Below are 27,411 nucleotides of genomic sequence, written 5' to 3' on the forward strand. Positions count from 1 at the left end.
TGGCGGAGATTCTATCGGAGACTCGGCAGGAGAGGGAACTATATCAGCTCCCAGGTGATTGGTTGGGACCATATTACATCACTTGCACTTCGCTGCTTCAGTGCCTGTAAGCTGTAAAAAAAAAATCAGATCCTCGCAGATGAGAGGCACATCTGGGTAGGATCTAAACCAGCTCTTTTTTAAAAAAAAAAGAAGTTGGCACTTCGCTCCAGGGTTCTTTCCCCAGTAAATGCTGGACTGGTCTTGTTTTACAACCAGGAATTGAAGTAAATTTAGAAATATGTAAAGGCGTTGCTTGCAAAAATGACGAGAAAGGGAAAACTGCCCCCAAATGAAGACAATCCCTTTCACGACCTTGCATAGTAACTTTTTAGAATACATTATATAGAAATTTGAAAAGGGATTTTGAACTTGGTTAAGACACTGGAAAACCATGCAACCATGAGCTGCCATAATCTCACCGGAGCAGACAGGTTTGCGCAGTGGAATTTATCAGGTAAGTTGTCTATGAGTTTGTTCTTTGATTTAAATGCGTATGTGAATGATTTACTTTGCAATTGACTGAAATTTCGCCGATGCAATAGCTTAGCTTAACATTTTAAAATAAAATATAAAGTGTTGATGGCACGAAACAGACTAATTTGAAAGAAGAACTCTAAAACAGGACAGGCTCCAAACAACTGTTTGCAATAACGCCAGAAACACGTCTCGTTGTTGCTGTATCACTTATAGAGCTATTCGTTTAAATAAATTAAATACAATCAATCATCGATCAGTCGATGGATTTGTCATCTCGAACTTGTATATTGTACGTAATAGACGTTGTTTGTCCCCGAAAATGGATTATGTTACCTGAGCGCTAATCAATATACTGAGCCTATACAAAATTAACAGTAGGGGCTAATGGGATTTTCATGCTTCAGGGAATTCTTGGGAAACTTCCATGCGGGCGCTCCAAATGGGAAGTCATTAAAAAGGCTTCATTGTTGGAACGATATTGTCTCGGTATAATCGACAAAAATATTAAGAAAGTAAAATCAATAGTCAGCTGTCGTAGTTTCTTTAAAAAGTACTATCAAGGGGCTAGTTGAGTTTATATGAAACACTTTTCTCGGTTAATTACGTTTTCTAGTTGCAAATGAAATACCTGCGCTCCTGATTATCTGCAGCTGTGTTGGCGGATATTGATATAACGAGCTAGGGTCTCTTTATTGTTGTTACCACCTTTTCTTTACATTCATGAGGAAACTAATTGTTCTTTGCACTCAAATGTTGCCAGTTTTTGAATTTCTACAACCTCGCAAAGCAAAATTGTGAAGCACAGCACTTCAAATACCATCATGAAAAGAACGACAATAAAGTAGGTCACTAAATACTTCTGAGTCGTAGACCATTATGGGTTGTCATTTGTATTATAGCACCTAAAATGACACTTTAAAACGGTGAATTTGAAAACCATTAACATGATAAAGCACTTCTCCATTGTCCATACCGATAATCTGGTGTTTGCTTATAACACTATTCCTGACACAACTCAAAAGCTAATATTCAAAACACATTCTTTTATAATTCTTACTTTACATCTATTTCATAAGTAACGGATGTTGTATATGAAACGACTGTATGTATAAACGGACCAATATAAAACTAGAGTATCAAATACATTTGGCACCATCTTAAACAAGTCGATAACACCCAAAAACACTACTACGTGTCTTCCAAGAGTTACATTGTTACTGTAGGACCACAATAAGCTTGGATTAAAGCTTCCGAAATTCTTGAAGGTTTTGCATCAGCCTGTGAGTAAAATTACTTAGCAGTCTCAAAATTAAACAGCCATATCAAAAACTAAGGACTGCTTTATACAGTGTAAAAAATAGATCATAGTAAACACGAGGAATCGAGCATACCTTTTCCTTCCGTTGTTTCCGAAGAGAAATGCAATTAACTAAGTCAATAAGCGTGAGATAAAAATGGTTACTGTTGTTAAATTCCGTTTCGTCGACCACCATCATAACTGTCTTTGTATTAAATAAAATATGTGCAGTACATGTTATTTCAATCCAATACTTTTTGTGTTCATCCTATCTATGAGGTAAAGTTAAGTATGGGACAAAGCTTGATAAATGGAATTTAAAACAAAAGTTCGGGAGGGATGACAACAACCAAGCTCAATCGGACTCAACTGTCAGTAATTAGCAAACCGTTCCTCTCCCAAACGGTATAAATACCTACGAGATCCCTATCTCTCTCTCTCTTGCACGTCTCTTACATCCCATCCAATCTCCACCTCTGCAGGTGCCCCTTCGTCACCTTGCATGGGGGTCCTGGTCTCCTTGTCCTGTGGCCGGGAGGTCAGCCCTCAGTCAAGCGGGATAAGCCACAATTTCGCTCCATAACGCTTTCATCTTTGTCAGGTGTTTGTCATTCCTCGTGAATATTCGTTATCTAACAATGCCCATCCGAATCTCAAAATAGCTTAGCGCCACGCCAAAATTGAGTATTACACTTTTTCTGCCTTCCTCACCACTTTCTCTTCAGCTATGGAAATGTTACTGTATGGCTCACGTTTTCTGCACCTTCAGTCTCAATTAACTGCGTAATGTAAACTCGTCGTGTCTTTCAACGACTAGAAAGGCTACAAACCAGAGAAGATCATTCGGCCTATGTAAAATAAAGAAAGCAGTAGTCAAAAACCAACAATAACGATATCTCGCGTTACAGTATCTTTTGCAGTCCAAGCGATAAAAAGTCTTATTGTCTGAAAAGCACGACAATATTTAGACTGCGTTCTTTTTTGGGGTTAAACGGGTAAGGAAGTCTAATCAATGAAAACGCACATGGCACGGACAAGTGTAAAGGAGTTTTCTCCTATAGCTGCGCTATTTTATGAGGGGTTTAGGGTAGTGGGGAGGCTGTAGGGTCTGGTTTAACGCTCCTCTTGCATTCTGCCTATTGAAAGACTAAGACCGTGCTCGGACAGTTCGTAGCAATACTGGGTCGTTGCGGCCCAGCAATCTGAACGACTGATACGACAACGTGGTAAATACTAACAAATCCGAAGTCTGAGGAATGTCTATATCGGTACTGTTGGACTTCTAGCCCAGAAAAACAGTTATCAGCTCAGGAGAGTTTCATTCAACGGCTGCGCCACCACAGCTTCAACATCGAAGCTTGCTCTTGACATTTTCCTTGCACAACAGAGTATAACACTGGACTGTACAACTGTATGTGCTGTAGGCGACGTTCACGGAATTCTGCCTTTGGTCATTAAGTACAACCTTTTAAATCGGGTAAGGCTGAAGGTAGAATATAAAATCTTGCAGTTTTCTTACTAAATGAATGTACTTTGTGAATCGCAGAACGTAACAGGTACAGTATATGAAGTAAGACGAAATGGTCTTTCAATAATTTCCCTGGCTCATGCAGTCTGTCATCTTTTCGTTTCCTGCTCGGTGCATACTGTACGTGGGCATCGCTAAGAAGTGTTCTTTACTGTTCTAGCGATTCTGCTTTTTTATACGCCGTATCCCCAACTGAAATGAATTAATATTTTATTGAAGTTATCTTCAATAACTTAGCAGAACTAACTTCAAACTGCAATGTTTCGCCACTTTAATTTACAGTAGTGTTCTGGGACATCACACCTGCTTTTATAAACGCTGCTGGAACAGTCCGATATTAAAACGCATACGGCAGGAACAAAACACCCAAAAGCGTCCTTGGCAGAAGGTTGTTTCTTTCGTCTTGTGAGCCAAAGATAGCTCTGTTGCAGCGCACATTCGTCTTCGAATTGACAAGCATCTCTCAGGTTGAGCCCGAAGTTTAGTAGGTCAATGACGTCATGGGGGGGGGGGGGGAATTGCGTATTCAGTTTTTTTGGTAACGTAAAACTATTTTGTGAAGATCGAGAGACTCTTTAGCTTTAAAGGAGCAAAGGCAGTAGCTAATGTATTTTAGCACTTACAGCCCTGGAGTGTTCAAGTGGCCGGACGTGGACAAGGACTATTTATTTTTTTGCATTAATGGTCACAGGCGACTTTAGCACTAAGTCCATGTTTTGGTTTGTTTTCATGTTTATCACTCTTTTAAAAGCTCCAGTCAAGGCGTGTGTAAGGGCGTTAATGCGCACACACGACACGAGATATCTCCACGAATATTTGACTTTCCACGTCAAACACGTACTGTAGCTGGAAATCAGACTCCTTGCCTTCTAACCCAATCGAGCTGTGGTAGATGCTGGACTCTGGCACAGACTCGACTTCCTCCCGTATTTCCAAATTTCTTGCAGCAACACCAGACAAAACTGACATCTCTGTGCATGAAGCAAAATGAATCTGACACGATATTATCTGTTTTACAGAAAAAATGAATTGAAAATCAAGCCGCATTAGTGATCTTCAGAATAGATTTCTTTTTATTTTTCTACTTCTATAAAACAAGTTTAAAGAGTAAAACGAGGCTACAGAGTCCCATTAGATATATTGTATTTACTCAACATAATGCACATATCTCATTTACTTTAAGAATACATCTTCTGAATTATAATGTACATATTTTCTTCAATGTCAACCATAAAATTTAGAGACAGAAATGTGTTTAATATACTGTAACTCACAAAATCTGAAAAAAAAAATAAAAATTATGCTACTTATTTACAGCACTTACTGTATTTACAGAAATCCAAGGCCAGCATCATGATATCAGCCAGGACTGGTAAAAATACACCAGAGATCTGAACCAGATATCTACCTGATGCAGGGCTATACCATATGGTCTATACCATATGACGCCCATGACAGATGTGTAAATGAGAAAGAAGATTCTTTTTAAATCTGAGTTTTAAAATGTCAGTAAAAAATTAAAGAACCTCTATAGCTATCACAAGTAGAGAACCATTAATTTAATAGGAAATTAACCTCCAAGATAGTTACAAGTGCTTTTACTCATTAAACATCCTTATTGCTGGAATATCTACAGGTGACAAACAGCTTTGGTCTCTGGTTCAACAGTTTGCTCAATGGCTAATACAGTCTCACTTTGTAGCATTAGCAATATTAGCATCAGCATAGCCAAACTGAGATAACAACCCCATTTTCCTGAGACTGTGAACTTAATAATAGTTGGTTAGAATGAATGAGAAGAAGTATGATCAGGCAAGGTGGTGAGGTCTTAAGACATAAATTGGAGATACAGCTAACCAATCTCACTGGATACTGGGATCCCTGGATACTGTGGTCATTTGGAGTACTTAGGTTCTCTCTCTGTGAGCAGCTTGATAAGTCAATAATTAATAATAATAATTGCTTACAATTATATAGCACTTTTTTTCTGGACACTCCACTCAAAGCGCTTTACAGGTAATGGGGACTCCCCTCCACCACCACCAATGTGCAGCATCCACCTGTCTCTTACAGTGTCAAAACTAACAAATGAGCTATCTGCCTTTTGAATTGGGAAGAAGACAAAGAAAGGGTTTTCTGAATTGAGAGTTGGACTGAGAGAGGAGTGACCCCTTTGTGAACTGAGAGTGGGACTGAGACAAGGGTGACCTCTTGGTGAACTGGGAGGAAAAATGAGACTGGGGTGTCCTCTTGGTGAACTTGGACAGGGACTGAGACAGGGGTGAGCTCTTGGTGAACTGGGAGTGAAAATGAGACAAGGGTGTCTTCTTGGTGAACTTGGACAGGGGTTGACACAGGAGTGACCTCTTGGTGAACTGGGACAGGGACTGAGACAGGGGTGTCCTCTTGGTGAACTGAGAATGGGACTTAGACAGGGGTGTCCTCTTAGTGAACTGTGAGTGGGAATGAGGCAGGGGGTGTTGTCTTGGTGAACTGTGAGTGTGACTGAGACAGGGGTGTCCTCTAAATTGTTTTTTGTTTGTTCTGGATACAGGGGCATTTGCTAAAGGAATTAGAGCCAGTCAAAATCTTTGGGCCCTGTAAATGTTAAGCAGAGATCACAAACCATCATTGTATGATGCAGATAATTTTATTATGCTCTACTTTATTCAATTAAATTGGAGAACTCCATTAGGGCTTTGGAGATATCATCAGCAAATTTGGGAGAATATCTGGATGTTACATAAATTTGATCAAATTTGAGGCTATAACTAGTTGTTTGGAGACAGCACCCTCCACCTACTGTACATGTCTTCCTTTCCACATGCCTCCAAAGGCTTCCTTAAATCCTTCCCTGTTTCAACAGTGTTCCCATAAAATCTAAAATAAAGGAAGATATAGCCAGGTGGTAGAGTTTGCCCATGTCATTACTCAGAGAGGTTATAAGGTTTTCTAAGAGTGTAAAAATTAAAATTATTCACAGATTCTCGTATTCTATTCAGAGTGATTCCAACATCTCTCTAGTAAATGTTTTGTAGAGGTAGATGATATTATATAATGTATTTATATTATATAGCATCTTGTGGGTAAGGAAAAGGCTTGACTGGAAGTTTCAAAAATCACAGTGTCCAGTGTCCTATTAACAGCTCTTCGATTGGGCTTCACAGTGTAGACACCTAATGTAGTGATGAAAGAGGGTGTAGATTCCACAGGCTGGAACAAAAAGCTGTGAGCTGGGTTTCCATTCCACTCAAATATATTTTATTTATGACAATAAGAGGCGCTTCGTTCATCTCAAGTGCAACACTTTGATCTGGAACACAATCTGTAGGTATAGCATTAAAGAACATTATCCTTCAATGAAAAATATCCCTTCAAATGCCACTATGTGGTAATCCAGATTTCCAGCCAGCAGCAATCAATTTGTTTTAAAGAATGGGAATGGTGTGATAAGCATATGGAGTTTGCAGACATTTTTGAAAATGGTTTACCCAGAATCTTATTCACAAGTAATAACATCTCCCACTAAGCCAATACATTTTTTATTGTGGAGTTTGGCATTAGAAGTTTTGACTTGTAACCTGCTTAGATGACTGTAGGACAAGGTAGTCAGGCCCGAGAGTGGAGTTAACCAAGGGGTAGCTGCAAAGGTGGAGCAGAGAAGGAGGAGGAATGCAGAATACGAGCAAAATGGAAGCTCACTTGTGGAAGTTCTATTTTTTATGGAAGAGAATTCATAGAGAATTTAAGTCCCTCCAGAATGTTCATTCAAAATGCCATTGCAGTACTTGAGTTAGATTCTGATTAATATGATAGAGGGATGAAATGTGTGTTGGGGATCTGGTACATCTACAGTAACTTGCCTAGCTGAGGGAATGGCAGCCTATCCTCAAGAACCCCCCTCACTATTGTAGGGAAAGCGCTAGAGAGTTGCTTCAGGGGTATAGATGGGATTAGTGGGAGGAATATGAGATTGGTGCACAAAGGGAAATCCCAGTTGCGAGATTACATACAGTACATACACAGGAGAGTAGAAGTATGTGAGATGAAGATCTAGCCTTCCTCCCAAACTACTGTTATAAACTCCATTTAAGTTGGAATGTGGAAGAAGAGCTTGAAATACTCAGTACGGATTTTTTCTACTTCCTGTGGTTTAAGAACTCTCTGGCAGCACTTGTCGATAACCATGAAAGCCAAAGAACACCATTCACTCTGAAAACGAAGACGACTCGTCACAGATACTAAAACTGGTATTATTTGCTCGTGGGAAGATTTTTCAAAAGAGTTTCAATTTGCTGCCTGCAGCTCGGGTACTTCAAGGACTTTGGAAGGAACAGATTTGTACAAATTTAACAGTATTATAGTAAACACACACTCTCGCTTCCAATGACTAAATACACGAGCAGCAATTTTCAAGTTCTTCCTAAAGTGGGAACCGCCCATGATTCTTCTTTAAGCATGAAATGTCAACTAGAATCAGAGACTCACCTTCACTTCTTTTACCAAAGAATGTATTTCTTCATTTTTGGAAATCCATGACATTGCTATACATTACAAATACTGTGCCTTACAATCTCAACTCTTTTACATCTTAACCACAAACAGATTTGTATTTGGACGCCATTGGCTGATTCCCATTTTGCTGTATGCTTCAAGAAAATGTATTCTGTATGGCAAGGTTTTTAGGAACCCTCCTAATGTCTCTCTTAGGCATCAGATGATTTCAGATGAGAGGCTCTTGTGTACTTCAGATGACAAGGTTAGCTGTTTCTGGAACATTGGCAGTCCATTTTGGACTACTTAGGGACTCCCTCATCAGACGTTCCTGTGAATTGATCAGCATCACATCTGATTCATCAGAAGGAGCAAATGGAAACAATCATGTGTCTCTGTGGGCTATGAAAACTTTTAAATGAGAGGATCCATGACTCAGTGGTGAGATGAAATCTGAACCGATCATTTCATGCTGTGATGAAAATCTGAATTAATCAGTTCTTGCTGTGGAGACAGAACAGGAGCCAGAATTAAGTCTGACTTGCCAGTAGTAAAATATTTATGGCCATAAATGAAAATATATATGGCTAAATACCAAAGAGCTGCAGATTTCTCTGGAGGCAAAAGCTATGATTTAAAATGTCTGCTTTATCCCCCAGTAATTTAAATTATTTAAGATTTATATTTTTAGAAATAGCTTAGCTATCTTTGGATGGACAGACACAAGTATTTCAGTTTGAAACTTGCCTTGTGTGAAATAATGTGCTTAATTGTAAATGGTGTTGTATGGATTTTTTCAGTACAGTCATGTCAATGTTTGCATATCTGGCAATGCAGCTGGGGTTCTAAAACTGACAGACTTTGTCCAGGCGTTGAATGAAACACTGTGGATGAATAAATTTGTGTTCTCATAACAATTTATGGCCAGCAGCACTCAAAGTTCTTCTATCTTTGCAGTCACAGATGTCTCAAACTAGCAAAAGCAAGATTACGGGCCTTAAGTGAAAATCCCTCTGTAGCATAGTGAGACTTGACGGTATTTTGTTCTCTTTTGGGTTTCAGTGTCACACAATTTAAACAGTGACCCCTGCTGGGTGCATTGACATTTGTTTTGGTTTGTAAAAGCAATTTAAAAAAATCTGCTATACAACATTTTAGGTTCTATATAGAACCATTTCTTTAAATAACTTCAACATTGTCCACTAAGGTTACAAATCATTTTAAAGATATACTGTACCATAGTAAATATAACCATCCCTACAACCATAGTAAACGAGACCAACAAAATAGCACAGTGTATATTTTATTAAAGTGGAAGGTGTCTGAAAAAAGCACTGCAAACTGGAGCTGTCTGTAAAATGTGAAGGCAGAAGATGGAATGAAAGGGGAAGAATAAATAAAGTCTTGACTACTTCTAATTATTGGATAATCATCTCCAGGTGTCCTCCAAGAGTACTCCATTGCTTTGCATGATTAAATGAGTCAATGATACAGTACAAAACCAATCTAAGTTGTGTCTGGATCTCAACACGAAGTCTCTAGGTGGAAGTCATGGTGAATGTCAGTTGAGCTCCACTGTCAATGTGAGCTCTGTACCATGAGTAACGTAACCATGGAAGAAGAAAAGAAAGAAGCTAAGGAAGCTTAAGGAAGCAACATAGAAGATAATTATCAAAACCAAAGCTTATAGACCTCTGTGATCAATTTGTAAAATTGAAGCATAATTAGAAATGATTTGCCATCACACAATTCTGTAAAATATTTGTAAAAGGTGGAACGGTATCTCCTCTATTGGCAAAAATTGTCTTGTGGGTCAGCAGAATGGACAGGCTTGTTTTGTTCTATATCAACATCTTCAAACAAGGGGATAGGAGCTTAACTTCCTCTTCAAAGAGTCACTTAATCAAAGACTATCACCTAGTTACAGCACAGGCAATTCTGGTTTAGTACTGTCTCTAAATGCACACATTTCTTTGACACCACAAGGAAATATAATCATATTTCTAGATATTGAAATATGCCCAGATCTAATAAACTTGTTTATGGTTTATAAAGCTCTGGACCACAAAATCCCTGATGGAAAGACAAGTATGCATACATATTAGGTATTTAATCCATAATTGTCATGGATTGATTTAAACCTATTGTAAATATCATGGGAAGAAAATACTGTAAAGTGTTCTACAAGGGGTTACAATATATACTCCACATAATGTGCTATATACAGTACAGTACATTACTTTGAATACCTGAAACTGTTGTAATTTAAAGAAGGCTGGAACAAGTATAAACTGCATATTTAAGAATATGTGAATTTCTAATATCTATACTCCATGAGGAGCAATACGTGTATGGAGTAAACAAGGTTTCAAGGTTTTGCGTCAGTTTTAGGGCTTCTTGTATTTTCTTATACAATCTCACTACGCGGTCTCAGAAGCCCTGCATAGAGCAAACATGTTTCTTGATGTTGAAATGCGACTGTCCACAGAAAGTGGACGTTGAACTAGGCTGCTCTTGCCTCTGTCACTTCTGTGTCTTCAATTCTCCCAAAAATATGCGAAGACAGTGGATATCAACAGAGAGAGTGGATTTCAGGGGTTATATCACAAACATAATGCGATTATAGCAGAACACAGTCACATGCATTGCAGAAATGCTTTTGGTTTGTGATATGAAGAGTGGGGATTTGGTGTACAATGGAACATCCTTTCAGATCAACCCTGTTCTCCCTAGATGGTCCTGACATTATTCAGAGCACATTTTTCAAACCTGACATTATTATCTCTATAATGAGTACATTTCTTAAGGAGACCTGAGCCTCTAGTCATTTTAAAATAGGTTTAAAACAATGATTACAAATTCAAAATCTCAAAGTTTGCTAAAATACATGAAAGCATTTTCTGTGTTTTTAAACTTCTACTGAACAGCCCTTAGATACTACTAAAACATAACAAATAGTGCAAGCAATGTTCAGTCATTTGTCCACTTGCAGCTTTGTAGTGAATAACAGCAGGGATGAAATGCATTGTTAGCCATTTTCAGCACAAAAGAGTTTCCTATTTCAATTCTGCTACAAGAAAAAAAATAAAACAATTTGAGCTCATTGATAGAAATTGGAAGAGACAGTCTCATATTGCGTGAAAGATTTGCAGGGAAGAATGATTCTAATTGCAGTATCAATGGCATCAGCAGAAATAGCTGCAGTGTGTTACCATGTTGCTCAGTAGCTGACAAGTAGAATTAGTTTATACCAATGGTCAAGGACTGATTTTTTATTTATATATTTTTTTTTCTAATGTGAAATGAGAAGACCCAGGTTCATGTTCCCATTACTGACCTGGTTCAGCAACAAGAAAAACAGTGTCATTAAAAGGCAGGCAGCTGTCTGCATCCAAAATGGATTCAGTAATGGAAAGTGTCAGAACTAATACTATCCATCACATTATAGAGCAGAGGTACAACTTTTCATACCTCAGAAATGACTGGTACACTTGCATAATGATGAAATGTTTCTATTCATAATCATCATGCTTTCAATCTCTCAACAGTAATTTTTCCCTTCTTAGATTTGTTTATTACTTTGAAGGGCACTGGCATAATTATAAATGGATTATTATATCAAAATAAAATATATAAAACTTTTGGATAAAGGCTTAGATGCCACCTGTTCCCTATAATACTATCCACTCACACTCATTGGCCAAAATATTAGGAACTCTCAATAACTTGGGTCTTTGAGAGCCACAGGGACAATCTGAAGACTATGAGGGAAATGTTTCACAAAGTTTAGAAATATTTGGTGGTCAATGATACCTCATTCTTCTAGAAGGATCCCTTTCAGGTGAGGTTGTATGATATGGTTAATGGTGTGTGTGATGAAACTGAAGCCAAACCACATCTTATCACGTTAATGGAGGGTTCCTGAAATTTGATAAGAGAGTGTATTATGACTGTACATGGAGCCATTTCTATTCAAATTAAAATATTAATATTTATTATTAAAATAAGAAAAGGAAAATCAAACTGAAGTACCAGAGGAAGAAGTACTTAGTTTGTGGTGAGAGTTAGGGTAACAGAAAAGAGGAATAAAACAAAATGGAGAAGTAGAGTTCAACTATAGGATGATTGTTTGCACTATTTTTTGCACTTAAAGAATCTGCTGGAGAAACACATCAGCAATTTAATATTTCCTTGTGGGAAATCTGACTCCTAACAGAAAGCAATGATTGGTCTCCAGGGCTCCTTCTTTAAGCGTCTGCTGACAGCCAGCTGAGGAAACTCGGCTAGTCTTTAAAGTATTTTTTAATTAATGTAGCCAATTCTACCTCTAATAGAATCACAGGAGACCTATAACTGGCATTTTTATTTATCAGGAGGATTAAATAGTTTAATTAGCTTGTGTGAGTAAGCCATTTCTTACAGAAAGCTTAGACATGGGAAGTTAAGTAATACAAGTATTAATGGCCTTGACACAGCACTGTTTTCATGTACTGTATACTTACTGAGTTGGTTACTGTGGAGAGAATCATTATTAATCTTTGAACAAAATTAACTTTCATATTCCAGTGTTTTAAGGGAACAATGCATTGGACTCACAAATTATCTTCTGTGTGAACGGAAAGTAATTTTCTATATTAAGACCTTTTTCAGATCTAAAATATCATGTCTTGTTCCTGTCAGGGGGTGGCTTGGGAGTCAATCAACAAGACAGACATTGATTAGACTTAATTTACTTAACGCTACAAATGAGACAAAAGCTACAAGTACAAAGCTAATGAGTACAAATGAGATTAATTTAGAACATGTAGCAACATATGTCTTAGGTAAATGTCTGATCTGGAAGTTCAGAAAGAAAACTGTAGTTCAAAAGAATTCAAATGTTGCTCAGAGGTGGAAACTTGATCCTTTTGATCATTTCAGTAATCTCTGCTCTTTTGGCCATATACAGTAATAACATATTTCCATGCTCTGATGGTAAATTTCAATTAGTAATATGTCCTTATCATATTACTTACAGACACCAACAGTATGCACATGCATATTTAAAATACAAATAAAACTCTTTATGTTGCTCAATGAGCCTTGGAATTAATGCATGATATTAACAAGATATGATCATTGACAGTATAAAGGCTCAAAAATGGACTTCTGCCTCCCGAAATTTCATGCCTATAGATTTACAAAAATTGCAGCATGCCTCTGAGAGACTATAACCGTCTCATATTACATGTAGCACAAACATTGATGTATTCAACTTGAAATACTCAACTTAGATTGTGTATTTGATATAATTGTGAAATGTACCTGCAGCCCTCAGACTGCCCTCTGCAATGCCACAGATGGTTTCATCTTTTTAGGAGACAGTTGTGTGTGTCACAGTGTTTTTTTTTCAAAGCATCTGCTGTTTGTTGATCCCTACTGTTCGGAGCTGGCAGCCGGCAAACCTCCCTGGTATTCTGCAACCTGCCACACTTAGATAAAATGTACTTTCAGACCCTTTGGGAATATTACAGTGTGAACTACTGAGGTGTGGAATGCCTCCTTTGAAAATGAATTTAAATGCCTCATCATGCTTTTCAAAGGACCACAGCACTAGCTGTTCAACATTTTGCCTCAGTTAAGATGGTTACCTAAAACAGATTGGGAGCTCTAAAGCAAAAAGTATAAGGTACTTGATAATGCTTCTGAGCTCACCTGAAGCAGCACCATCATTGAATGATTTACTACATAACATTCGCTCTGTGTCAATCCTGGCAAAGATGAGATTCAGGGAGATGCTTAGAATAAGACCATGAAGTCCACAGACATGGTGTTTAAGTCTTGATAAAAAGCAGGAGAGAAAGGAATGAGCACCTCAGTGGATAATGTCAGTACACATACTGTACTTCTGAGGCTACTTTATCAATCTGCTCGAAAGAATCAGACCTGTTCATCTTTTTTGTATGATGAGAAAGCACCCAGAGCTTAAAAATGGGATTTCCACCGTGAGCAGGGTGCCAGCAAGACTCAAACACAGGAATGACCCTAGCCAGATGCGGATAATTTTCAAAAGTCTATTATGTTCCAAGCCTCACGCCAATAAAGGCTCAGCAGGATGGCTTCAAACACTTTTCTCTCTTTCCCCTGACAGTTGTTCAGCTCTAAGCGAAATGATTGGATATTTTACAATGCTTGAAAATCCAGGTGGCCAGTGTGGAATTCAGACAACAGCCACCCAAGGCAAACAAAGGCAGAGTGCTTTTATAACACTACTATTACAGATGTTTGCAGAGTAGCCAGGATATGCCATATTGTGACACAAAGAACTGTATATTTTATTGCCTTTCTGAGATGCTTGTGGGTGCTTTTTTCTTCAGGTTGGAAGTACAGTAGCTTGTCAGATGCCTCTGTTCCTATGTTGTACTGTAATTCCCATTCCACTGAACGGAGGTGTTTACCTGTCTTTACAACTACCACACACTATATAACTGTAGAACAGTGCTAGGAGCTATTTGGCTACTTTATAGATGGGCTCGTGTCCGTCAAAAGCTAAAAATCTTTTCTGAGTGCCTCACTGCCCTGCAGCCTGTTCCCCATTCTGTAGCATTAAGCATAATGAAAGTCCTAAGAGTACAAGATTCCCCTTGGATGGGCCACTTGTCTGCCACAGGCAACTCTCCCAGCAACATCTGCACCTATTTTGAAAGCTTCTTTGACAGAAACAGCTGGGTAATGTACTTAATGATGCAATAGTGGTGGTTTCGCTGGGGATTTGAACACATGACATTCTTGAAATGGGACTGGAGGGTTAATTGCCACTCTGCAATATCTTCTGGAATAGAATACAGTATACTGTGGCAATGCCTGAAGTCATCATTTAAACATTACTTACAAACTGTGCGGCAAATGGGAAGATATGGCAATGCATGCAGTTACGCATTATGTCAAGAAGTAGTACTGTATTTAGCCCATAAAAACATAGGAGTCCGTTTCTCTAGTGTTTAGACAACACATTGTCTACACATTAGATTTACACCAAAATAGTTAGACAGAAAATCAAAGGATATGAATATGGTTATTGGCTTGTCATTGGAAACCATGAAGTGGACCATTGATATACAGTAAGCAGCATCACTTTGCAGCCAGTTATCAATGTATAAGAGAGATAAGATTACTTTATTGGCCACTTACAATTTCTTGTATTAGGAATTTGTCTTTTCGCATACCCCAACTTGCTCTCCATGAGACGCACAGACACACAGACAGGGAGAGAAGCTTGGGGTCAGAGCACAGGGTCAGTCATTTATACAGCGCCCCTGGAGCAGTTGGGGTTCAAGGTCTTGCTCAGGAGCCCAACAGAGTAGGATTCCTCTGGCAGCTGCAGGATACTAACAGGCAACCTTCCAGCCACAGGCGCAGATCCTTAGCCAAAGAGCTACCGCCTATAAAAGGGCATAGATTCATGTTTAAATCTGATTTGCTGATGACACTACACCCATTTCCATGTAGTTAGAATAGTTTCAAGATGGTATTGATTAAGCTAAGACCCAGGCAGTGATAAGTAACATTGTTCATGGCTTTAAATCCATTTCCATCTGTAACAAATCACATCCCTCAACATCTGTTTCTGCTCAACATACAGTACGTCTCCGGAACTCCTGTCATTTTAAAACATAGAGGATAGTCAGCATTTCTGTTTTTCCACATCAAGAGTCACGAAAGCTCAAGCCTTGCTGAATATCTGTCAGCCAAGCATAATCAAGGAAGGGAAATTACAGGATTTCCATGAAACTCGTTCTTTTCAGAAGATGCATTTCAAAAGTGTGTTTTTTCCCCCCCTCTGATGACATCAACCACCCCTGAGAAGCAGTAAGAGAAGATACTCTTTGCAGTAGTTTCTACAGACCTTCTGAGAAGGAAAAGAAAGACTTTCTGAGATCAGTATGTGAGTACTGGAGTGGTTAAAAGGCTTTCAAACATTGCACATGAATGTGAAATTTGTTTCAGGAAATATTGTCTTCTTTTATATCTTCTTTTGTACCACTTTTGCAAATTAACTTTTTAAAGCAAATTATACCAGGGTTTAATACATTTTGAAGGTTTTTTTTAAAGAAATAAGGATCCCACGATATGAAGATATTTAAAGATTCTCTTTTAAAGATTAGCTTTTGGTTCCAAAGGTCATTGGAATGATCCTATAACTCTATCTGCTATTATATTTTAAGCCTATCCAGATTAAAAACTGCCATCTGACTACAGATAAAAAATAAATAAATAACCAAAACCTCTGCCTTTGTTTGCATAAGAACAGTAGGATTTTGAAAACATACTATCACTGGTGCTGAATGGGCACCAGTAAATGGGCAGTTTGAGGGGATGCATTCCTAATGTGAATCCCTGGAAATGCTGGGAACAAAGAAACAGGGGGAAAATTCATCCAATATGTTGTAATGAACCTAATGAACAGATTTTCAATAATGAATGGCAAAACTGCTCAAAGAGAAACTTCCTAGAATCAATGTAAGGGGAAATTCTCCGATAAGGTCAGCAATGCAAGGCATTACTCAGAGGAATTTACATCTACTGGTATCTAGTTGGATTGTATGATTTCCATCCTCAAGTTCTGCTGTCATGAACTTTGTATTTTTTAGTGGCTTTGTACATGTCAGACTTCAAAATTGCTGCTCATGTAAAGCTTCATTCAACCAGGAAAGGCGCCCCTCATGCTGTCTCGTGTTCCTGCAAAGTCATGTCCTACATTGGAGAGCTGCTGCACTGCTCCACAGACCCAGTGGACTGAGAAATTATTCCAGCATGATGAAGTTGCCGGTCCCATGTTGGGCTCACTCTCTTGGACTACTCTCGGCTATTAACCTTCATGAGCAGACAGGCCACAACAATAGTTCGTTTTGCACAGCTGTGAGCACATCTGTTCGTAGGGGGCCTCAGGCTGTCTTAACTGGAGGTTGAGGTGAGGACAGATTCAAGGCAGAATGTTACAGTTCTTCCCAGATAATGGGGATAATGGATACTTTGGTGCTGGATAATTTTTTTTCTTTTAAGCTATAATGGACTGATTTCCTTTTTTTATTTCTTCAGCTCAGCCTCCGAAATATTTTTTGTTCAAATTAGGTGAAGACTGTTTGCTTGCTTTACTTTTTGAACAAGAAATCACCTTTATAGGCATCTTGTGTCGTGATTTTGAAAATAATAAACACAGCTTAAAACAGAATCTTAACACAGAATACCTCTCATCCTATGTGATATATTGTAATGGCTGTGCATTTGTTAGGCATGTAGCTCTGCTCTACCTCTGCTAGTATTCGATCCCAGTCACTTGTGGGCTCAGAGCAGACACAATGCCACTCCCTAGGTAACAACAGACTGCTGTCACTGCACTGAGCCCTGTCACATGCAGTATTAACATTGCTATCTCTTAAGAACATACAGTTTTTTAAACAGACTTTAAGAAGAGGCTATTCAGTCCTTGCTATTATGGTTAACTTATAGCATATTGATTTGAGCTCCAAACCAGGCATTCTTGAAGGCTCTCATGGAATTTGTTACAACAATATGGTTTGGCAGCCTATTTCAATACCAAAAATCACTGGAGTAAAGAAATTGCCTGCTATTTTCATTCTTGCATACTCAGTCCCTTTAATCTGTATCCCTGCTCCCTGTACCTCTGAGATATGCAGATGATATCATTCAGAACCCAAATGATTGCATTTAAGCCATCCTTTCCATTCTAATTTTATGTGCAGTGACAGTTCGATAATTTTAATCTAACAAACTATTCGGTTGTGTTGTAGCTCAGTGCTATATAATCGTTAGTATCAAATAACACTCCTAAATACAGTACTTGGTCATTAAAGATCCTATGGCACTCTTTGTAAGGGTAGGGGTGTTAACATCTGTATGTAAATCTTTGCCTTGTAATTTCTGTCTACTACAGTACATCTGATCAACTGTGTAGTATTAGTGGACCTGCTGCTGCATGTCTGTCATGCTTCACCCAGGAGGGTGCTGTAATTGTTGGAAATCCCTTTTGGGATCTCTTTGGATTAAAAATTGAATATTTTAATGATGTTATGCTATATCTCTAAAATTTAACATGGTCAAAATAATTCCAAAATCCAAGAAAAGCTTTTGGTATAGCATGATCTTTTTGTGATTGGGAAATGTTTCAGATGTCTTTCAGTGATGACTAATGTTTCAGGCCCCACTCACTGAAATTAAGTCAACTTATTTTCAAAAGCCAACTTAATTTCATTCACTGAGTGCACTATAGACTCCGATTTTCAGGCTGGTTTGGTGTTTGAATGTGTCTACTTAGCAACACATTTTTTATTAAGACTTAATTACAAAAAGATAATGGAAAATTTCTGTATTATTGGAAACAAGATGTGTTTTTCCTTCTCGGCTGAACAGAGTAGTCTAGACAAAGCAAGACAAGAGCTCAGTTCACCGTTATTAATTCATTATTTATTTCTATAACAACCGTTCCTGTTTTCTCAATTTAATATGTGTGATGTCAGAGACACTACACTTAACAGACAGTGGTTGTATCGCTTCTACAATTTACAATTTACTGCTTTGTTCTCATTATTTTAAAGAGCCATGACTAAAATGCCTTCAGGCCATTTTGAGTTTTCAACAAAAAACAAAAAATAAATCAATCAAGGAACCTTATGGTATTCATATGAAATATGAATCAAAAAGAAACTGTTATTTTCATCACCCCTGCTTGGGTAAAATATCAAATTATAAAGACAGCAGTCTTTAGATGTATTTTTAACTTGAAAGAGCTACTGTATCTTTTGATATATACACAGTACACAACAACAAACAAACCTTCATCCATGTATGGAAAACTCAATACAGAAGCATTTCTTTATAGCCGTGCATTAATTTGTGAACCTGACGGTCTACTGGCAAAATAACTTCAGTGGACGGGAGTTGGTTTTAGTACTGTAAGTCTTAAAGAAAGTTAGTGAGTAGATATATAATTCACACGTGGCAGAAGAACAAAACTTTTTGTTCTTACAAAAACATGATTTACAAAATATAATTGCATACTTGATGGTTAGACACAAGAAAGGAAAAGCCACCATCAGCCACCTGGACTTTTAATTAGTGATTGGTGGGTGGGTTGAATATTTGACTTAAGTCGGGTCTTAGTTCCTATTAAGAAACTGCTCCTTAATAGAAGACAAAAAAAACATTCAAAGACAGAATGCAAAGTTTCAGAGTCACTGTACTTGTGTGTACTCCAAGCCCAAGTGGAGCTCTGCAACCCAGAGATTGTGAGCTTGAATCCAGGTTACCTCTGGGATTCCCTGAGTGGTGGGCAAGGCTGGAACTGGCCGCCTGCCAGTTCGGACAAATGCCAGATGGGCCCACCCACTCAGAGGGCTGGTGGGCTTGTTGATGCAGTGGACTCGCAAATGTCCTCACAGTTTAAAAAGTAACACTGAGGCCCTCAAACTAAAATATTTTATTACCTCCAATTTGTATTCTTCAGATCTTATTTATGCTCTCAATTGGCATTACTTTCAATATTCGGCAGGCCCAATGTCCTTCCTCACCTGCTTATATTGATTTGGACCATGGTTGGGCCAACGAAATCACATGGCCAAGTTGAGCCCATCTGTCACATCTAACATCCTAGTAGTCCATGACTCAACAGCTTAACTGTTGTCTTAGTTCACAGACCCAAAGTGTGTGTGTGGGGTGGGACGCAAAAAGTGCCTTATCCCTACCAGATAAGCAACATGTTATCTAAAGTCTCTATCTGCTTAATTTAAAGAGTCAAGATCAATCCCTGTTATATACAGTACAGTAAATCAACATTTACTGTATATTTTTGGATTGTCCTGCTAGTAATACTGAGAACATAAATGTATTGTTGAGGTGTACTGTATGTGGGAAAAAAGTTTGAAAGAACTAATGGACTAGCCAATATGACTGCCTCTTTGATTTCTAATCCCAGTCCATCACTGGTGGTGATACAAAATTGGGTAGGGTTGGGGGTCTGTCAGCCAACACTCACTTGTGACCCTTCCTGGGCACCTCCAAGCTTTTGATCACGCTGGGGAGGGACTCCCCCCATCCCATTTGGTGCTGATCCTCCTGGCGGGCTGCTGCTGTGGAACTAGATGGGCTGCTCTTCCTGTGAAGGCAGAGTGGTTGTTGCTGTGCCCCGAGATGTAAAACCACTATTGTGTCAGGATTTCCGAAAGGCGTGAGTAGTCAGACCCCTGTGCAAAGCCGTGAGGAAGGGAGTTCGAGCAAAAGTAAATCCAAGATTCCAAATCCAAGTCGTTGGGCAGGAGCGAAGTCAAAAGTAGGAGAACCAGGTCGAGTAATCAAAGGAGTCAGGTCGAGAATAGTAGTGCGCACAAGAGAAAGCTGTGGAAGACTTCTCACTAGTGAGCGTAGGTAAGCCGGTGAAGAGTGTTTAAATATTGAAGAGAGAGAGAGAGAGACGTGGTTGGGTAATTAGTTCCTGGATGAGTGTGTGTGGAATTTAGAACGCGTGGGAATGCCAGGGCGCTTAAGGGAGAAGGGACAAGTTGTGACAAATTGCTATTCCAAAACTGGATGGATCCCAAACAAAAAATAAACTGCTTGTGTATTCTTGAAAACAAGAATCCAACAGGCTTTTATGATGTATTTGCAGGTTTTAGAAATTACATTCTTTTGCATATGATTCAAAAATCATTCCCACATCTACAGAACGACTGTTAGTTTGAAGCTGAAAACAATCCTCAGTATTTGTGTAGTTGTAGAGACTTGTGGAAACACTATTATTTCTATTGGTAAGCTTTTTCATCATTTTTGTCCAGATTAGTCTAAAGAACCTTCCATGTGTTTTTCATTTTTCAAAGCATGGTATCGAACAGATACAAGAAAATTAAAAGAACAGATAAAACAACAAGATAAAAGACATTTCAGTGGTAACCTACAGAACAAAGAATCTTTCTGCAATAAGAACATTTTGTAACTATATTGGAACAATTCATTAATTAACTTAAACTGGATCTTAGTTTCAGCCAAGAAGGCACCACATTTTTGCAAACAATTTAAAGCATCTGGAATATGTCAAGTGTTGTTGAGTAAGTGGTAATAGCATAGTCTTTTATTGTCTCCATACAAATTCTGAATTATATCACAAATAAAGGTGTACGTTCTACAAAGAAGACATTTTACACTTCTAAAAAAAATATCATAATAGGAATCATAATAGAGGATCATAATAAGTATCTATATCCTGTGCTGCAGAAGTACATACTCAAATACAGGGATTTGGCCAGCAGAGGGTAGTCTTCGAAGAATTTATTCAAACCTTCATTAATCTTCTTAAAGCTAACAAAAAATGTATATAAAACAGTAGCTTAGTGATAGCTAAAAACATTGTTTTATTTGGTATGTTTTAAAATACTAAAAAATGTTTAATCCATTAGTTTCAAACAAGGCTGATGATATATGGTCAGATTCATTAGTAATTATTTTAACAAAGTAACACTTTTTAATATTTAGCCATATGCTTTTAAATAATGTACAAAATATAAGTATATACTGTATAACTGTACACAAACAAAACTTTTGGTTCATTTCTTCAGCTGCTTCGCATAAAAACATTCCCTATTAACCATAAATTTAACTTATTTCTTGATCAAGATACACTAGTTTATTCGAGTCCTAATCAACATCATGCCCTTTCTCTTCTGTCTTAGAAGGGGACTTTGTTGAGAAATCCATCTATTAAAATGTGTGTAAATGTTTTCAACTTCCTGTCATGGCCCAGTTAGAAATTACCATGGAGGTGCCTTGGTCTGCAACAGGAGAGTGATTAGGAAATAACTGTAGCCTTGCTGTGGCTGAGGAAAGGGGAATGTTTCACAAATCAATTTCTGAGCGCCTTGCTTCTGAAAAGTCTTAAATCGAATCCCATTTTGTTTCTCACAGAACACAAGTTCCTTCTTGTTTTGTGATTAAAGAACCTCATTAAAAATGGCTTTTCTAGTCATCTTTGCTTTGAAAAGCCAATTTAAAATATTATTAACATCAACATCAAATCTGGGCTACTCCTGTTTCTCTTTTACTTCGTGTGACTGATTCCCTTTCTTTTCAGTGAACTTTGGGGGCAAAAGCTTATTTACAGTTTCTAATGAAAGAACAGTAATCATATCCTACAGTGTGTTTCAAGAAGATATACATGCAGCGCAGTAAAATAGCAGACAAATGAAGAGAAATATTAAACGTTTCCAACATTTTGTAACATATATTATGAATGATACTGTAATATCCTGTCTGCTCTGAACATAAAATAATTAAAGTACACCAAATATGAATTTTTTCCAGAACAGCAATTATATTAACTGTGCAATATGTTTAAAGAATACAAAAATTGAGTTATATTTGATATTAGAATGCATTTAAATGAATGAAATTATTCATCCAATGGAAATTTCTTTAACATGACAATGTAATATCCTTGGTTCTGGGGTCATTTTTTCATTAGTCCATTTTAATTGTCAGGGTCAAATATATCAAAGAGCATACTGCAAAGCTGGAAGGTGGGAAGGAGAAAACAACAAAATGCAAATGAGCTTCATTATTTTCTATTTAATTATGTATTGAAACTTGAGCATTCCCAGCTTCACTTTACAGAGAGATAGTCAGAGATAAAATGAGTCCAGACTATTCTTGAGATACAATAAGAATGAGCTACTGTACAACAGACCACGTCTCAGTGAAAATTGGTAGAATAAAACATTTCATTCTCAGTGCTTTCCTTCCATCACAGAACCAATAACAGCTAAATCTCCTTGGGAAATTGAAAGTCCAGACACTCAGATTAGGGAAATGGTTAGTCAGAAATATGTAGGAATTTAATTATGAAGAACAGCCCTTAATCTACCCCGGCTTAGCTAAATTCTTCCTGAATGCTGTCCAGTTCCATTTATTAATAAGCTTGCTTGGTGTAAAGAGCATTTAGTTTAATGTTAATCTATATTATAGTTGGTTTGATTTGAACTTAAAACAGTTTTCAGCACTGAATTGTTCTCAGTCCTTTTAAGGTCTTTTTTGCAAGCACATATCATGTTTATATAGAATTCAAATTATTAGGGGCATGAAAACAGTTTCATACTTTCAGAATTTACATGAAACAACGGAACAATGTGAAAGAAGCCCTATATGAATGTCTAGATGCTGAGCTCACAGTGCTCTCAGCACATCCATACTGAAACCTCTGACTTCAAAACACATTCTAGACAGACAGCATTCCCATGCCTTAGAAGTTACACCATATCTTTATAATTGTCTTTGTGAAAAAAGGGCTTTATGTTCTTGTTACAAACTAAGCTTCAGTTTAGCTAATAACAGCTTTTCACTTCATCAGACGTATTTATAATAAAGGCATGCAGTATTCAAAGCAAGATCTAGGTTCCGGCACAAGCTTGATCTAATGGTTGACAAAAAGGTCTTAATAGCAGGAAATTCCTGAAAAACTCGACCACTGACTGTGCATTGCCCTGCATTAGGTCACAGAGCAAAAGACATTAAATCATTGTAAGTGACTCTGCACTGTAGTTATTGATGCAAAAACCATCCATTAGCTTGCAAATGGATTTGGTTAAAAGTGTGATATTTATAATTTTTTTAATGTATTTCTGCATCTGTTCTATGGATAATATAACCACTTTTGTATTTCCTTTGTTTCAGGCTCCATGTACAACCTACCTGGCCATGCCTTTCAATTTGGTAAGGAAAACCTCAGCTGCATGGATAACAGCAGCAGTGTGGCCAATGCTGACTCTGGAGGACAAGAGTCACTGGAAAGTCCCTACAAGACTGTGGAACTTGTATTTATTGCCATCGTGACCGGATCACTGAGTCTGGTCACGGTGGTGGGTAACATTTTAGTGATGCTTTCCATCAAGGTCAACCGCCAACTGCAAACAGTGAACAACTACTTCCTGTTCAGCCTTGCCTGTGCGGACCTGATCATAGGTGTTTTTTCCATGAACCTGTACACCGTGTACATTATAAAGGGATACTGGCCGCTAGGTGCAGTGGTGTGTGACCTGTGGCTGGCTTTGGATTATGTGGTCAGCAATGCCTCCGTGATGAACCTGCTGATCATCAGTTTTGATAGATATTTCTGTGTGACCAAACCGCTGACGTACCCTGCAAGACGGACCACAAAGATGGCAGGGCTCATGATTGCCGCAGCCTGGATCCTCTCTTTTATCCTCTGGGCACCTGCGATTCTGTTTTGGCAGTTCATAGTCGGGGAACGTACTGTCCCAGAGAAGGAGTGTTACATTCAGTTCCTCTCGAACCCCGCCGTCACTTTCGGGACAGCAATCGCTGCCTTCTACTTACCCGTGGTAATCATGACTGTCCTGTACATCCACATCTCCCTGGCAAGCCGGAGTAGGGTGAGGAAAAACCGCCCAGAAGTGAAAAAGGAGAAGGCGACAAAGTCCACCAGCTTGCTCAAGAGCCACATCATCAAACAGAACAATAACAACTCCTCCAAGCCCAGCACTGAAGTCAGCACAGAGACGGTGAAGAATGGGAAGATGGAGCAGTCAGCCACCACGAAGGTGGAGTCTACTCTCCAGCCCGAGGAGAAAGAAAGCTCCAACGACTCCAGCACAGCCAGCATTGCCCCAAAGGATGCAAAAGAGAGAGCCAACAGCGAAGCCATCTTGGATGGACAGAACCCGCTCCCTGTGAGAATTAACCCTGCCTCCAAGTGGTCCAAGATTAAGATAGTCACCAAACAGACTGGAAACGAGTGTGTTACTGCCATTGAGATTGTGCCGGCGCATAGCAACACAAATAACACAGTCCCTGCTAACCGGCCTGGCACGGTGGCACGCAAATTTGCCAGTATTGCCAGGAGCCAGGTGAGAAAAAAACGACAAATGGCAGCTAGAGAGAAAAAAGTCACCAGAACCATATTTGCCATCCTTCTGGCGTTCATTGTAACGTGGACTCCTTATAACGTCATGGTGCTGATTAACACATTCTGTCAGTCCTGTGTTCCTGATACTGTCTGGGCTATTGGATATTGGCTGTGTTATGTCAACAGCACCATCAATCCTGCATGCTATGCTCTTTGCAATGTAACATTCAAAAAGACCTTTAAAAACCTCCTGATGTGTCATTACAAGAACATTGGCACCAGATAAACCAGAGGGAAGCCACATCTGCAACGTGACGCTGAAGGTTCTGAAGCAATCTGCAGCTGCCAGTCGACAGAATGCTTTAAAGTGTTGAGCTACACCACCATGTCATTCTTTCATCCATCACAAAAGGGATGATTATGCCATGATGCAGAAGAATGAGCTTTTCAAATGTCAAATACACCTAAAAAATGACCAGGTGGGGCTTCAGAAGAATTTGGCAAGCAAGAATCGCTGACTAATACCGAAAGGTCCAAGTGCAGATAAGGTTCTTTTTGCAGGAACTGCTGCTACTTTAGAGCATGACAGACTGCGAATAATGTATGGATGGCTCAGAAGATGAAATGCCAAAAAGCAAAATCAGCTGTTGTTTTTTGAGCCGCCCTACGACAAGACAATAAATCAGAGAAAAAAACACATCCAAGGTGATTAATTAGGATTCGAAAACCCTTCAGACTGTGAATCAAAAAACAAAGGAAATAAATTTTACCACCTTCTGAAAGTGTAAATTTCCCTACTTTATTCCATGCCTACTTTGAAACCCATCAACTCACCTCATCAAGCTCATAGTAAAATAACACATTCCAGCATCCATGTGCTGGTTGAACCCATTTGACCTTTCAATGTGTTGACCATCAAAGTATATTTTTAATGAAAACCAGCATCTCTCCCTCTAACTGATGTGACACTGCTCTCTGGAGACTCTGAGAATATGTGCAGGGTGAAAGCATTTGAGTTAGTATTTAACTCACAAAAGAGGAACAAAAGACCTTAACAGCCTTAGAAAAATAATCAGTCTGAGTGTCTGAGCTTCAGAATATCGTGGATGAAGACTAAAAGAGATGTTTATAAGAGAATTAGAATTATTTACAGAGGACATCTTACTGTAGCTATGAAGGACTTTGAGTTTAGAAGAGTCCCAAAGGCATTATTCAGCTAGCAATTGTATCTTAAAAGAAAATGGTCAGATCAAAACTTTTAAAATTTAGTATGAAAACCATTTTTTACAATTTAAAATTACCTTCCCTAAGAATACTAGTAACATTCTACTAAACTGCGAAATGTTGGAGCTCTTCTGATGGACATGCATTCAAACCAATGGAATTTGCTGATGGTCAGTCTTAACAGAAGATAAGCAGTCAAAATGTTTAAATCATGTTTAATCCATCTTGATCACTCACACAAAGATTCAAAGGTGACACTGAAATTAAATCTTTATCAGTCAGCTGTGACCAGCCCTGTTTCAATTTGGATTCTAGCAGCTTCTTTTTGAATTACCAGCTACCAGCGAATCAAAGACACACAATTTAAAACAAGAAAATCCAGGTGGCTGAAAATTTAAAACAAGGTTTTAAGCATGTGAATCTTTTAAGACTAAATGGAGAGAAATATTTGTTTTGTATTCCACTTTCCTGCTTGAACAAAAATGTGTAAATATGAGGCCAATATATTCTGTAAAGGTCTTTCCTTCCTATGTATGGAGAATTATTACAATTTCACTTATGTATAAGAGTCTGGATGTTTGTACTTCTCTTGTATTTGCGTTCATTGTAATTTATCTCTAAGTGGTATTACTTTAAAAATGAATATGAATTGTAAAGCTACCTTGTCTGCAAAACAAAATGTAATGAAAAGGAAAAAAATCTTTCTTTTATTTTTGTTAAAAGCGGTGACTTTTCTATAACACAAGAACATGTAATATTTGATTTGTTTTGGATGCAGTAGGTGATTGTTTTGCTTATGTTCAAATGACGTTTTTTTCACCATGATTAAAATTTTCTAACGCCAATCTGGTAAAGTATAATGACCCAACAGTTATTTCCTGTTTAGGAGGATGGACTATTTTTACTAGTGCAAAACATTTTTTTTTCTTTATCCTGAACATGGATAATCAACATTATCCTGCCGTTGTCTTATTCCTTTATTTTTCCTGCAATTGACCTTAAACGGCACAACATCCTATAAACTAAAATCTGGTAAGGTATAAATCCTGTTAAAAATACAACTCAAAGAAGCGAAGACTCCTAGGATCCAAGTCCCATTTATAGATAGAAGCTTATACAGCTGAACTGAAAGCCTTAAAATCTGTGTTTGAGTTTGATATAAGTTAGTTTCATGGAAACCAGCGATATATTGAGGAAATAGTATGACAACTGCATTACAAGGCTGTATCTCCTTGTACACAGACTGGTTTCCAACTATCTGGCAACAGTTCTGTAATCTGCTAGCAATTTAAAAATGTGTCAAGAGTATGTTGGTGAAAAAAAAGAATACTTCTAATATGGCCAATAAATGATACTATGCTTAAATATACCCCCAAAAATACAATGTGCAAACAATGGTTTTGTTTTTATAATTGCCAATATGCTTAATAAACATCTTTCAGTGAA

The 27,411-nt window shown here is 38.2% G+C and overlaps 1 protein-coding gene across 1 annotated transcript; it reads left to right on the forward strand.

Moving 5' to 3' along the window:
* Nucleotides 1-127: 127 nt before the first annotated feature.
* On the forward strand, nt 128-27,411 carry chrm4a (cholinergic receptor, muscarinic 4a). Its single transcript, XM_088935008.1, has 2 exons — nt 128-496; nt 23,550-27,411. Exons 1-2 carry the CDS (start codon nt 442-444, stop codon nt 25,025-25,027), a joined length of 1,533 nt encoding a protein of 510 aa, XP_088791134.1. The 5' UTR covers nt 128-441; the 3' UTR covers nt 25,028-27,411.

Source organism: Atractosteus spatula, chromosome 16 (assembly GCF_055471065.1).
Source record: "Atractosteus spatula isolate fAtrSpa1 chromosome 16, fAtrSpa1.hap1, whole genome shotgun sequence".
Classification (NCBI taxonomy): domain Eukaryota; kingdom Metazoa; phylum Chordata; class Actinopteri; order Semionotiformes; family Lepisosteidae; genus Atractosteus; species Atractosteus spatula.

Excerpts from the sequence above, each read along its gene's own strand:
- chrm4a (XM_088935008.1), top strand. The coding sequence starts at position 442 with ATGAGCTGCCATAATCTCACCGGAGCAGACAGGTTTGCGCAGTGGAAT. Across the intron at positions 497-23,549 it reads TGCGCAGTGGAATTTATCAG|GCTCCATGTACAACCTACCT; the intron begins GTAAGTTGTCTA and ends CCTTTGTTTCAG.